This window comes from Taeniopygia guttata, chromosome 6 (assembly GCF_048771995.1).
Source record: "Taeniopygia guttata chromosome 6, bTaeGut7.mat, whole genome shotgun sequence".
NCBI classification, from domain to species: Eukaryota; Metazoa; Chordata; class Aves; order Passeriformes; family Estrildidae; genus Taeniopygia; species Taeniopygia guttata.
The window spans coordinates 33,252,433-33,267,747 of record NC_133031.1 but is presented as its reverse complement, the minus strand read 5'-3'; the positions used below and the strand labels follow the sequence as shown (position 1 = coordinate 33,267,747).

Sequence of the window (15,315 nt, the reverse complement as noted above, 5' to 3'; positions counted from 1 at the left end):
TGTGCTGCAAATGGCAGCAAAATTAAACACATTTTCTGTAGCTTGTGCTCTGCCCTCAGAAATTAAGACCAAGGAGGAAGAGGACTCTGGAAAGGGAAAATGAAGTCAGAATATTTGTGAAATCGCTAAGAGGGGATTTCCAGGATATTCAGCCTGCTCCCACACTGCTCCCAGAAGCAGAAGTGACAAAGCCATCTATTGCAGATAAAAGGGCCTGAAAGTTTGATGGGAAGCAGCTTTACAACAAAGTTTATTTATGTATATATATAAAATTCAGCAAAGCAGTGAAAAAGAAAAGTACATTTTAATCTAGCTTTAAAAAACCAAAAATTCCTGTATTTAAAATAGAAAGTTGCATAATTTTCAGATTTAAGGAAAAAAAAAGTAAAAGTTAAGGATAAAAGTACAGCTGCATTTTTATAAAAGGGAGGACACCAGACACAACATAATCACTACATTCCTTTTGGGATAGCAACTAAGAAAGCAAGGATGATCATTGCATATATGGGACAGGATCACCCACAGCCTGGAAACCAAATATATCCAAAGATACAGGTACCAAGACATGAAATGATGATTATTATGGTATTAAAATTATGAGAAACAAAGCAAAAATGCGAGCACAAAGCCAGAATAAAGACTGGGGTAACAGATGTGATGCTTTCTCCCAGCTGACTGGATCATGGCAAGAAATACAATATTCATGGTGAAAATATAAGCTGGTATTTTCAACACAGGAGTAAGAATTCATATTTCATGTGAGCCAACTGTTGCACATTTCCTTCAGCACTGAATGTTATTTTAGAGGTATGAAAAAGATGAAAGATAAGATTTTGCTCTCAGACAAATTGATTTCATTAACGACACTGGCTTGCGTGTGTGTAGCAAAAAACATCCTGGTCTGCTGGGAAGATGTTTCAGGGGGAACAAATATCAGGATTATCCCAAAAAGAGTGAGAAAAAGGGCCAGAGATGAGCCATGCTCTTCCTGGTTGTCAGCTGGGCTGAATCCAGGGAGCTGCCAAGTACCCCAGGAGAACTTGGCACATGATATGTGTTGAGTTGTATTAGTTATAGATAACTTATTATAAGTTATAGATAACTATAAGTTATAGATAACTTGCTATAAGATGCTATACAATAGTAAGCTACTGCAATGTATAAATTTACCTAAAGCTATATGATTCAAACTATATTATTTGAACAATAAACTGTAAGTTACTATAAACAAATATAAATTTATATATATAATATAGTTTTAGATTATAAACTGAAATATAGTGTTATATCTATAAAGTGAAGTATAATGTTATATCTATAAACTAAAATACAGTTTTAGATCTATAAATTAAGTTATATAGAAATTTTGTTGTCATATGGATGTAAACTAATGTGAAAAAGGGAGGCTTTTATTAAGTTATATAGAAATTTTGTTGTCATATGGATGTAAACTAACGTGAAAAAGGGAGGCTTTTATTAAGTTATATAGAAATTTTGTTGTCATATGGATGTAAACTAACGTGAAAAAGGAGATCGATGCTTGCTGGAGGTGGATCCAACTTTGTAAAAGTCAAAAGAGGGGAAAGAAGGCACCACAAAGGGAATAAGGTGTGTGGAAGGAGGAACATTTGCCCCGGTCCCGCATCCCCCGTGTCCCCGGCGTGCCCGGGCTGGCGGTGGCAGCAGATGACCCTGCCAGGCTCGGGCTGTGCCCGCCCAGCCCCATCTCCCGGGGCAGGAACGCTCTGGCCGCGGGCCGGAGGGGAAGGCTGCCCGCCAAGCCGCCTTTCCTTGGAATCAGCGTTCCCTTGGATGAGCGGCGGCAGGAGGAGCCCGGGCACGGAGCGGGAACTCGGGAAACTTGGGAGAGAGAGGGAGAGAGGGAGGGAGAGAGGGAGAGAGAGGGAGAGAGAGAGGGAGAGAGGGAGAGAGCGGCACCGAGAGCGGCGGGGCAGGGCAGGAGAGCGGCCAGCGGGCATCCCACCTGCGGGGCGAGTGTGCGAGTGTGCGAGTGTTCGTGTGTCAGTCTGTCCGTGTGCCTGTGTGTCCGTGTGTCTGTGTGCCCGAGTGTGCGAGTGTCCGAGTGTCAGTCTGTCCGTGTGTCCGAGTGTGAGAGTGTGCGAGTGTCCGTGTGTCCGAGTGTCAGTCTGTCCGTGTGTCTGTGTGCCCGAGTGTGCGAGTGTGAGTGTGTCCGTGTGTCCGTCTGTCCGTGTGTCCGAGTCTCTGTCTGTCCGTGTGTCTGTGTGCCCGAGTGTGCGAGTGTGAGTGTGTCCGTGTGTCCGAGTGTCCGTCTGTCCGTGTGTCCGAGTGTCAGTCTGTCAGTGTGTCCGAGTCTCTGTCTGTCCGTCTGTCCGTCTGTGCGTGTGCCCGAGTGCCCGCCTGTCCGTGTGTCCGTGTGTCCGAGTGTCCGTCTGTCCGTGTGTCTGTCCGAGTGCCCGTCTGTCCGTCTGTCCGTGTGTCCGTGTGTCTGTCTGTCTGTCTGTCCGTGTGTCCGTCTGTCCGTGTGCCCGTCTGTCCGTGTGTCCGTCTGTCTGTCCGTGTGTCTGAGTGCCCGTCTGTCCGTGTGCCCGTCTGTCCGTGTGTCCGAGCGTCCGTCTGTCCGTGTGCCCGAGTGCCCGAGTGCCCGAGTGCCCGTCTGTCCGTCTGTCCGTGTGTCCGTCTGTCCGTGTGCCCGTCTGTCCATCTGTTCGTGTGCCCGTCTGTCCGTCTGTCCGAGTGCCCGTCTGTCCGAGTACCCGTCTGTCCGTGTGCCCGAGTGCCCGTCTGTCCGTCTGTCCGTGTGCCCGAGTGCCCGTCCGTGTGTCCGTGTGTCCGTCTGTCCGGCGGTGCCCTCCGCCCGCTCCCCGCCGCCCCGTCCCGGCTCGGGCTCCCTCCCCCGCCGCTCCGAGCTCTGTTCCAGCCGCCCAAACTCTCTCCGCGCTCCCTCCAAACAAAGTTCCCGGACCGCAGCGATGCTCGCCCGCGGCCGCTCCGGGCTCTGCCTCGCTCTCTGCGCCCTCGGGCTGGCCCTGCTGGGGGATGTGTCCCGGGCTGTGCCCGTGGACGATCAGGATTATTACCTGCAGGAAATTACCAACAGGGATCATTATTACTCCTTTCCATATCCTGGGGAAGAGTTCTTTCCTTTCACGGAGCAGCCCGGAGAGGAAGGACCTATCCGTGCTGCTGAGCCAGAGGAGCGCCCAGGGTTCAAACCGAGCAGGAAGGAGTTAAAACAGAAGAAAAACAACAAAAAAGGAAAATCCGTTCTTGAAACGCCACCAGGTAACTTTCCACCTTCTCCTCCAGAGTTTGGAGGCTGCTGAATCTCACGCTGACTGCGACTTTCAGATTAATGAATATCCAGTTAATGGCAGTCTTGGTAATAATAACAGTAAACGCAGTTGTGGTGATGATGAGAACACATTAAATTTTAATATCCCACAAAACAGAACTTTTACATACTTTGAAAGTGTCTTTACTTGAAAGGGAAAGAGTTAAAGAGTCGGAATGTAGTAATTCTGCTGTACTCTGGCTAGTCTGTGGACTTTTCCTTCTTAATTATTCTTAATTACACTTGGCAACTGGCTTGCTGTGAAGGCTGCTGTTCTATAAGCAAAAGAACAGAGACAGATTTCATAGTAAAAGGTGATTATAGATAGTGACATCTCACCTTATCCCTTGTCACTTTAATCCAAGAGAGGCTTGTGAATTAATTTCACTTCTAAACCTGTGAATTTCTCTGAGATTTCACTTTTAAGCCCTCCAGAGGAAGATATGTAAACAGAGATCTTCATGGAAAAGACTAAGCCCTAACAAGCTCAATTTAATTATCGACCAGTTAAGTAAAGAAATTAAACAGCAACAAAAAGGCCTTATAATAAAACAGCCACCCTTAATTCCATTTTCTAAAGTTTGCAGAAACTTGATAAACTTTTACCACCCACTTGTTCCCATTAACACCTAATTGCACCACCCCAAAAGAGTAATCCCTTTCTGTGTTCCCTGACTTTACTGGTTTGGGATACTTAGGAGTGAGTTTGGTCCATGAAGTTTAGAGTTGTACAACTTGGGGTCAAATCTCACTCTCCTACAGCTGAACTTCCCTTTACTTCAGGAGGAAACTTCAGGTTAATGACTGGGGCACAAAATCTGTAATTTAGAAGCATTAGTCCAGCAAAACAAGGGATCAGGGGCTGTGGAGTGGCTTTAACTTTGTCAAGTGACATCCAGCAGATAGCAAAAACAAATTGAGATTTATTGTTAACACTAACAGAAATTAATTTGCATTTGTGCAGCAAAACCACGGGCTTTTATACTAATAAATAGTGAATATAAAATGTAATTTCTAACACCTAACATTTCTAAAACCACTTTTGGGGCAGGCAGAGTGGCTTGCCAGGGTAACTCCAGGCAGAAGTCAAGGGTGGTGGCAGATGCACCTTGTCTGGGGAGCAGAGACACAAAACATCTGTGTCCCTGTCCCCTCGGGTCCAGCAGCTTCCCAAGGGGATGGCACTGCCTGGACCATCTCAAGGTTCATTATCTCACTATGGCAATTGCAGTCTGCATGAGATCTTCTGAGAATGTTTTTGTTCCAATATGTTTGTTTGTTTTTTAAATTAAGGAAAAAAGCTCTGCTTTCCACCTCCACAGACTGAATCAGGTGGATTATGCCAGGCCGAGGATGAAGCACTGGCACTGCCAGGGCAGGGTTAGATGGGATTTTGGGAAGGAATTGTTCCCTGGGAGGGTGGGCAGGCCCTGGCACAGGGTGCCCAGAGCAGCTGTAGCTGCTCCTGGATCCCTGGAAGTGTCCAAGGGATGTTGGATGGGGCTTGGACCACCCTGGGATAGTGGAATGGACTTTAAGATCCTTTCCAACTCAAACCATTCCATAAATTCATGACCATGGGAAACACTTGGATATTAAAGCTCTGTAATTAGATTTTCGATTCCTCATTGTGGTGGAGACAATTGAGATGTCCATCCTGTGGTGGGATGTTCTGTGGTTCGTCTCTGCTTTCACCTTCCCTGTTGGCTTTTTCCCAATTTTCCCAGCAGCTGGGGATTCACACTTGCTCCAAACATGACAGTGATGAGAAGAAAATCTAATCCATGAGGGCAAAGTTTATTTATCTTTACAGACTGGCATCACTCTCATTCCCCACCTGCTGCACTGAGCACAGGGGAAGAGGCTCCACCAAAATCAGCTGGAAATGGCTCAATCCCTCCTTCCACAGCACTTTTGGGCTGTTTGGACACAGCTGAGCTTCCGAGCTTTCACCAGCCATGTGCAATAAGAGGGTTCAAAGCCTGTGGGCTTTTAAAAAAACGGGCAGAGGTTCAGCAAGCAACTGATCTCCTCCATCAAAATACTCCTTGATCCAGGACATGGGTGATGGACATCAGCTCAGCAAAGTGGACTTGTTTATCAGGGAAAATTCAGTGGATTTCCCTGGGAGCAGCTGATGAACAATTGAACAATTGATGAAAATGAACAATTTTAACTGCAAGAGACATCATAATCCCTGAGGTGGATACCCAGTGAGGAGAAGGGGCACCACTTGTTACAGATGGGAGTGAAAACAGGAGGGCTCCAGTGGGAAGTGTCAGGCAGTTTGAGCTGCAGTGTTAAAAGTCCTGGCTATAATATTTAAAATTTCTCTTTTCTCCTCACCCAGAGGCAGGCACGGGCAAGGTCCTGCCAGGGCAGTAACTCTGATGCTTAGTGCCATGTCCCCATGTCACCAGGGATCAGTGTGAAAATCTGACAATCTGGGTCTCACAGAGATGTTGAAATACTAATACATACCTATATTTACTCACATCTGGATGTTAGGAGGCCAGCTAAAAATAATAGCAGCTGTCAAACAGATATCAATAATAATAATAATCGTAAATCTGGCTGGGTAAGAGTGTATCTTGTGCTTATAGGTACAAAACTGTGTTTATGCATCTCTCCAGAGGTGGAATTAATTTATTGGACATGCAGTAAATACTGAAATTTGGGGGTTGTGAGGCTCACTGGCAGCCAGGACATGTGGGATTAATTAATTGTAACAAACAATAGCCTGGCTGGGAGCTGGGATGGGGAAGGAGGAGGAATGGGAATGTGTGATGTGCCCTTTGGCTGAGCAGCTGGTCCTGATCAACTCCAGCTTTGAATCAAAGTGGAAATCAAACAGAGCAGTCTCAAGGACATGGCACTAAACAGATGACACACACTTCATTTATTTCAGCTAATTACTCAATGTGGCCAGAATATAGATATTTGCAGTCTGTGAAATATTAATGCAGAAAAAAGCTCAACTGATGCCTGTGGGTTTGCAATTTTTTGTTCAAAATATTAGAAACAATATTTGCAAATAGTCAATTCAGGTAAAAGTTGAAAGTATCAATCTGCCTCTTTGCCCTTTAAATTCCCCATACATTAAGAGGTACTAGGCCATCCTTGGAAGGCAAACAGCTGGATTGACAAGTTTTGTGTATAAAAACAGATTTCCATTTTCTAATTCCGTCCTTGTTTGTATAGGCCTCTGTCCAAAGCCCATTCAAATCCGTGGAAGGAGTCTTGTTAACATCAATGTTTTTATTTTATGAGGCTTTTAATAGCTTGATCTATGGTACCTCAGCTACCATCTGTGGGGGCAGATCCCTTCAGAGTCTATGGGTCTGACTAAAGGCAAAAATTCATCATCAAGAGATTTATAGGGCTGAGTGCCCAATAACCTCCTCAGTGTAGCCCAAATCTGCCACAGTGAAGTTTGTAATTATTTTGATTTGATCTACAAAACTTGTAGTTCTTGTAGAGCCATACTTCAATTCTGAATGTATTTAGAAAATAAAGGAGTGGTGTTTATTTGTGTGGCCGTGTTCAGAGTGGGGCTTAGAGCACATTTGTTCTGTATTTCACAGATCTCCCAGTGTTTGATCTCTGCACAACCCAACATTTGTCTGTGTTTAGCGGAAATCAGGATTTCCTTTGGCTGATCTCATTTGGTGCTTTCCCCAGGCTTGATGAAGCTCCTCAGATGCATCAGTGTTTACTTGCTCATATTTGTTTATTTTTCTGCAATCTTGCCACCTGTTCAATAATGCAATTCTTAAGGGGTTTGGTTTGTAATTTCTTTTTAATTCCTGTAGTGCATAGGATGGGCCAGGTCTTTCCTGGGACATGTGTGTGAGGAGGAGTCAGGGAAGACAAGGAGAGGATAAAATGGACAGTGAAGGCAAACATGGAAATAATCCAGCAGAGAGAATCTGAATTTATAAAAATAGACCAATAGTACTTTAATTGAGATGTTTATCAAGATAATGAAAGCTTGGAGAGAGATCAGTGAGTGAATGAGGAGGGAAAGCTGAATCACAGGGATGTTATTCAGGAAAAGCTGGAGATATTTTGGTATGAAATGGGGGCGAAGGTCTGGGGAGTGGTTGAAGTTAAAAACATGACAGGTTTGGGATGTTAGTGGCATTTAGATGGTGATTTTGTTCACTAGAAAGAAGAAATGGCAGAGTGACACATAAGGCATTGAGCTGACAGCTGAAAGCACTGAGACCTGGTCACCAAGATACAGCAGCATGGAATTTCTCACGTGCTGGGAAACCACCAGTGCTGTTCTTCTCCTGTCAGAACTCAAAATGTCCCTCAGACATTTTTGGATGTTCTGGGTCCAGGTCAGAAGCATTTGAGACCCTGGCAGGCAGCTGGAAACAGCTGTGATTTTGGGTTTGAACCATGGAATGATTTACCAACCTTGCAGGAAGAACAAGAAGTCACAAAAGTTTAGATATTATAGTAGAAGTAGTCACAAAGTAGAGGGAAGAATTTTTGAGTGCTGTACAGGGGGGTTTTGGTTTTGTACATGGGGGTCAGAGGTTTTAAGATGGAGGGATTTGGGCCTGTCCTGTCCTCCCTCTTTCTTCTTCCTTACCTCCATGTTCTTGGTGATGTTGGCACTCACAGATTGGTTTAGAGTAGAAAAGCACCATTTAATATAGGTAATAGGCATTGGGGAAAAACTGTAACATGTAACACGTAATGTACCATATAAAAGACAGCAGCAGCCCTGGGCAGAGGGGGAGAGAAGAAGCAGTTGGGAGACAGAGAGGATGTCAGGGTGTGTGTGTGCCTCTGCCTGAGCTCTGAGCAAACCACAGCAGCCCCAGAAGAAAATCTTTTAGATAACTTGCAATAAACTACCTTGAGACTGAACATCAGAGACTGCTGAGCCTTTCTTTGGAAGCACGGGTTGGAGGAGAGACTTTTCCACCACATGGAGCCACCCCTGACCTAGGGTGAGCTCCAGCATTCTCCAGTCCTCTGATGTCTCCTCTCTTAAATCTTCCTTCTCTGGTCAGCCCAAAGTGGAGCTCTCCTGTGACCTAGGACACAGGTTTTCATTTTAAAGCTTTTGCTTAAACTTCTCATAATAGAGACTTGTAAGAATGGACTTCCTGGCCCTAGGTGGGTAGCCCATGAATTTTAACATGACCTGTATTGCATCCTAATTGCCATATGTGACAAGCAATGTGGCTTTTAATGAGCTTTCTTTCATCTACCAGCCTCTATTTTCTCCTCAGCACTTCTAGAATATGCAGAATAATGTAATGTTCACTATTCCATTTAAGAGCCCATCCTTTAAAGAATGTCACAACAAAAGAGGACAAGGGATGACTAAAAATGAATAATGAGCAATACCCTCAAAATTGGCCAAATCTTTTTGATTAGCATCTTTCCTTACCCATGGCTTCAATGAATAATGTAACATGAGAAAAAAAAAAGGGAATAAACACATTTGATTATGCCAGAGAAAACCACTTTCAAAGATAATTCTTCCAGCAGCCTTCTCTAAATTCAACCCTATGTTTAAGGTGAGAAAAATGTCTCTTTAAAAACACATCTTTAAAAAGGGGATGATTTCACTGAATAGATTTTAATAGTCTCAACCTGAGCCTAGAGCTGTTCCTGAAATGCCAGCATATTATGAGACACTCATTAGCTGAATTCAGTCTTGGGGTTTAGTGTAATTATCTGTTCAGTGAGCTGGCTAGACAGGTCAATCCCATGGCTCACAACCAAATTTCACTTATTTCTTTTGGGTTTGGAATGAAGGTTTCTGTCAGCTACGTGAACTTCAAATCTGTCAGAAAGATGAAGTGCTGGAAGTAGAAGCTGTGGTGCAGAAGAAGTAATTTCCTGTATTTTCTATGTCTGAGCTGGGATTTTTATGTCTTGCCCAATTCACTGTGTAAAAAGCAAACTACCAAAAGGACTGGGGGTCTGAGTACAGAATTGGGATTTAAATGCCATATTCACACAGTGGTTGCTTGTGATTTTATTGTTATTTTGCAAAGGATGCTCTAGATTTGGTCTTCTTGTCAGGCCTCTAGTGAGGTGATGTCTTGTGGGATTATTTGGTCTATGAACTATAAATCTGTGCCTTTAACACTGGGTGCTCCAGAAAAATGGGAGTAAGTAAAGCTCTGATGTAGTCAAAGTTACTTGCCTTTTAAAATGCACTTTTAAATTCAGTGCCTGGGAAATGAAATGAGGATGTTCAGAGGAATCTGGCCAGCCCAAAGACAGGTCTCCACCACTGCTGCTGTGATTATTTTCCTGATGAGGCTTCCTGAGCCATAGATTCCTGCATCTTTCGGGGTCAAGCCTTGCTCCTCTGGAGCCTGGCTATTTCAGCTCCAAAAGGTGTTTGGTGGGGTGTTTGCATATCTGATCAAGCAATGAGAAACACCTACATCAAACCATTAGTAAAACACGCTGCAGTGTTAATTCATTACTTCTGATGCAACCACATTTATCATTTCCTTGTGGCACAACAAAAGGAACATTTATGATTCCGTTCCCCTGTGGTTTTAACAACCTGGTGTGAGCAAGAACGGGGATTTCTGGATGTCTGCTGTGTGCTGGAAGGGATGGAGCACTATCAGAGAGGAACGAGGCTTTTTATTCCTCCTGCACGTGCCAGGCGGTGTTAAATCAACTTGACAGGTCTAAAGGGAAAACTGTTTCCCTTTTCTACCCATAGCTAAAAATGGCAACAAAAAAAGGTGAGAAAAACAAGAATAATGAAGAGATGCCAGATGGTGACTTGGGGAGTCAGAGTGCCTGTGAGAGGGAGTGTGTGGGGGTCACTTAAGGCATCTTCAGAGCAATTTGGTTTAGCTGCTAATCCCTCCAGCCCTGCCCGAATTGAATTACAAATGATGCTCTGGTGAGTTTGCTGATAGAGATCTAAAGTCCTCTTTTGGACATAAAATGCTTCCCTCCTGGTGGAGAACATCCCAGTGTTATGGAACATCCATTTTATGATGGGTTAAATGGAGACAAGGAAAGACAAGAGCTTCATTCCTCGTTTGCTCAGTGATTTACATCATTATTACAAACAAAAAAAAGGCTTTGAAGTGACTTCTTGATTCTGGAGGGGTGTTTAAATGAGCTGTTTTATAAATGGGAATCAGCTCAAATACACTTGAAGCATATTTTATAACAGTACATTTCAAAGAACTACATGAGATAATACTACTGTGTCAGAAGTGGAGAAACTCATTTTAGTCTTGGTTTAGGAAGAGTGAATCTTTTCCTATTCTGACACATGAATGCCCCCCAAAACTGCCCTGCCTGGGCTCTGTGGGACTGCCTTGATGGGATTTGACGTTGCAGAAAACTGAAAAAGCTTCAGAGGACCACAGTGACTTCCAGTGTCTGTAACTTATGGCTGTAGCTGAGTTGATTTAGGAGTGAAAGTACCCAGATATGGGATTAATCTTCTGTTTCTTTGTGGTTATTTACCTGTACAGGTCTGCAAATAAGAGTAAGTAATAGATTTTAGCTCCTCCTTTCACACAAGCATTAGCAGGATGCTGTAATTGCAAAAGTGCTGCTGCATCCAACATGCCAAGCAAGGAGCACAGTAAAAGTTGTGTATATAACTTAAACATAGATCATAGTTACGTGTCTTTACTTTCTGCTACACAGTATGTCTGCTCTGTAGCTTCTAGCTACTGACATAGAAAATACTGCTTTCAAAGTGGATAGTGGAAGTGATTAATTGAGCTTTTTTATGGGGGGGGGGGGGGTGTTAATTACTTACAGATTTGTTTTGTGGTTTACTTTTTTTTTTAATGAATTGCCAGATAGACTTCTTGTGTGACTGTACATCAGCCTGGGGCTGCTGGTGAATTATTTAAGGTATGTACCTGGCAAAAATGTTCTCCTGCAATCAACATGATTCCCAAAGACCAAGTCCAACTGACATCTTCCATGAAGTTGGTAGTAAAGAATTATGTGTATATCTATAGTTATAAACTTAAAAATATGGAATTGTGAAAGTTCTACATTGGGACTCAGCTGGATAAATCACCAGAGTCTTCTGTTCATGTAAATTCTTTCTTTTGGACCTCAGCAGCTCATCCAAACAGTGGCTGATAGTCCTTCCTAAATCTGATTTTCTTGCTTAGATTATGGGGCTTGAGTGCTTCCTGAAGATGATTTCTTCCTTACTCTCTCATGTATCACAAATTTAGTGGTTTTCTTTTTTTTTTTTTGGGAGGCTGGAATTGCCAATGGTAACTCTGGAGTGGATTTGGATTTGTTACAGGATGGGGCTGACTCAAGAACATGGGGATCTGTCCCAGCCTTCAGTGCATGTCCCTGGAACAGGAGGTTTCCCCAGGTGAAGCCAGAGCTCTTATGCTGCTGGGGAATAGAGGGATGAGGAGAAGAGTAGCCAGACCCAGTACACACCTGAGCTAAAACAAGGAAAAAAGTGTCTGGCAGCTCTCCTGGGGGATATTTTGTTCCTCAGGCTCCTCTGGGTCATTTTGGATGCCAGCAGAGGACTGCAGTCCAGAACTCCTGCAGGTACAGATGAGTGGCTCAGATCTAGCTCAGTTCCTTTGCCTTTCATGAGATCCATGGAAATGACAAAAAGGGACCCCAAAAACCTTGATTCCATCTGGTAGTGGAACAAAGGATTGGGGAATCATACACAGAACCAGAAATGTGAGAGACCTCTGAGTGTTCTTCCAAAGACCTTTGAAAATGCTGACAAAGTGAGTCCAGGGACTGCAGAAGCCAAGAGATGAATGAAAGGCATGAGCCCCAGAGAAAATGGATAAATTCCAAGCTTGAAGGAAGGAGAGCTGGGGGGTCTGAGGCTGGTTGCATGTGGAATCCAAAATCCTCCAGACACATCTGATTTGTTCCATACCCCAAATATGTACTTGGCTTTTTTGGTGCCTGAATGCAAGTCAAATGGCAATCAGACATGTAGACCCCTTGCCATCGTGCAAGAGGAATAAAATGGGAAACTTTAAAAAATATGGTCAAAAAGTGCTAGTATGGGATTAGTGCAGATAAAATGACACCAAACTCTTTGAAAAAGTGGACAGAAAATAGCACAAAACTTTTCCTCTGTGACTCTTTCCATATTTCTGCTCATTAATCCTGAACCAGATTTTTTTTCCTTTCCAATTAGGAAGTGGAAAAATGAGGAGTTTTATGCTCAGGGAAGCTTGCCTTGAAGCTTTCCCTATTCCATGGCTTTTCAAGTGCAGAATACCTGTACTTAGCAAACACTTTTGGCTCCTGTGAATGGGGAGGAGGCTGGACTCTCCAAGGCAGCACTGGAGTTAATAAATCCCAAATCATAACCTGAACTTTTCAACATTAACACATTGATGTTTTGCAGTGCAGATGGTGACAATGTGGGCACTTTTCTCCAGGAAAAGGATGTCACACCTCACTGGGCAACTGATAAAAATTAAATTTTATCTGAATGCACTCCTGAGCATTCTTCCTTGCTTCCACAGGCTGGGAAATGCATTACCTTCAGCTTGGATTTTTAGTTTGGTTTTTTTATTTTTTATTTTTGGATTTTTGGGCTTTCAGCCTGGAGCAGGCAGAGGGGAATGCAGTTGCTTTTATACTCACTAACAACACATATTCCAATTAATTTGGAGCTCCTGACACACTTTGCTTTGAACCAGTGAGGCCTCCAATGTGCTAAATGTGGAGCCTGTGATGATGAGCCTTTGCTGGACCGCAGCTGAATTGTTAAACAACGCAGAAAAGATGTTTGGACAGAATGAAATTTGGGAATCTTCCACAGGCTGCTGCGTGACCGTAGGAAGCTGGAATAGGGAGAAGGGAGCTCTGAACATTTGGGCTGGAGAGGAGCCCACCCTTGGAGATATTTGTGTGAACCTTGCTTGAACTGCTTTATCTCCTTTGCTCCACAGCTTGGAGCTGGAGCTTCACACCAACTTCCCAGCATAAGCACCAAACCATCCCTACAACCCTCCCAGAGATACCCAAAAGCAATATCTTCCTCAATTTTAGCATTTCTCTTCCTGCAGACAGGAAACTCAGAGCCTTGAGAAACTGCTGAGTGTTCAGAATTTCAAAGGTAATAACCAAGCTTTTAAATCCACAGATTCTTGGTGCTTGCTTGGGCTTGAGGCATTTTAAAACTTATTTATTTATTTCCATAAGCTGATTTTCCATGATTGGTTTGAAGGCAGGTAGGGAGGGGGAAGCTGAACAGAGAGATTCTGGTCCAAATGTCATCTTCACAATGGACACATGAGAGTTAAAAAGTCACCTGAGAGCTGAAATCCTTGGGAAGATGAGCAAAAACTCAGGAATGACACCTGCTGAAAGGTGGGAAAGGGAGAGCCTGACTGCAGAGGGGGCTTTCTGAGCTCCTTAAAAATCATGCCTTCCTCTAAAATTACTTTGGGGAGGAACTGATTCCCCTTGCAGGCTGGGCTCTGTCCTTACATTTTCCATGTTTTCCAGTGGGATTCCCATGCTAGTGTGGGATTTGTGTCCCCTGAGTGAGCCCAAATGCCAATCAGAGACCTCTTCCCAAGGGAAGCCTCTCTCATGCACCCCTACAATTCCACTCCTCTTTTCTTTTTTATTTATTTCTGGGGTTTGGTTTGAGCTGTGGTGTTTTTGGTTGTTCGTGTTTTTTTGTTTGTTTTCTTTTTTTTCTTTTTTTTTTTTTAATAGAAGAGGGTACTCACACTTCAGTCCAGACCTGGATTTGATTTTCTCAGATCTCAGAGATTTAGATATTTTTTGAAATGCTTCTTCTTGATGCTTTGAACTCTTAAATCCTCTGTTCTCAGGGTGCAACAGCTTGGACACAGTGGGCTTTAAAGAAAAGAAGAAAGCTCTGTTATATGAGTTCTTAAATCTTTTGCTTTTCTGTACTTCTGGATTTATCCAAAGAACCTCTGGTTATTTTCTATGTGCACCTGGCCAATTTTTTATCCCTCCATTGAAGCAGTATTCCACTTTGGGAATTTAAATGTATAAGTTACTTCTGACGTTTTAGTGCTGTCTTAGAGCTGTGTATCAAAGAACACCCAAGAATTCAAAGAATTGCATGTATTCAAAGAATACACAGTCTACTCAATGAATAACCAGTTAAATAAAAAAGAATAATTAAGTGAGAAGCAGACAACCCAACCAAACTAATTTTTTCTTTTACTCTGCTCTAGAACTTACAAACTGATTCCTTTTTAAAGGTTGGGAAGGAGTACAAAGCTTGAGTTCATGTTTATTGTAACCACACAATTTTCCTCTGGAACCACTGCCTGAGCAACAGCTCCAGGCACTGTGAAAACTTCTGTGCCTTATGAGAAGTGTTTGGGTTTATTAATTTCTCTTATTATATAGTGGAATAACAGATGTGATGCTAGAAGAAAAAAAAAAAAAGTGTATAAATGTCTAAACTTGCTAGAGCAGACACACCAGGTCTTCATAAAACTCAGACCTTACACTTTATAAAAGGTTTTAAAAGCAAGCTGGGTTGGTTTGAGCTATTTCCTGTCACAGGCTCCTTATGTAGGTGGAGTATTTCTCCCAGATGTGCAGCCAGGCTGGGCTGGGCAGGGAGGGAGAGCAGGGTGACAGCTCTGAGGGATGCTGGGGCTGGAGCAGAGCTTCCCTGCGATGCTCCCAGTGCTGCTGGAGGCAAAAAAAGTGGCAATTCCAAGGGCTGAGGCTTAGCTTGGCAACCCCAGCCCATCTTTGAGGGTGTTGCTTGTGCACGGAGTTGCGTTTGCAGCTCAAACTTTCATGTCAGCACGTTGTTGGGAAGAGTTTGTGAAAAACGCCAATCGCTTGGTTTTTAAAATTTTAAAAGTTTAATAATAATAAAATGGTTATAAAAATAGTAATGCAGTTAGAGTAATAAAGTTTAGAGTTAGGATAATTACAAGACAATAAAAAGCAAAGAATTACGGATGTGCCAATGCTCTCGGACACTAAGTCATGAAAAGCATCCTTTGTGAACAAAGGAA

General features: G+C 43.4%; 1 protein-coding gene across 1 annotated transcript in view; it reads left to right on the top strand.

Annotated features, from left to right (window-relative positions):
- The first annotated feature begins 1,673 nt into the window (after positions 1–1,673).
- The window catches only part of CPXM2 (carboxypeptidase X, M14 family member 2), a 71,316-nt gene continuing 57,674 nt past the window's right edge, over positions 1,674–15,315 (top strand). Inside the window, exon 1 of the mRNA XM_030276587.4 lies at positions 1,674–3,264. Coding sequence (XP_030132447.4) covers positions 2,952–3,264 — 313 coding nt within the window. The 5' untranslated portion in view covers positions 1,674–2,951. The remainder of the gene's footprint in view (positions 3,265–15,315) is intronic.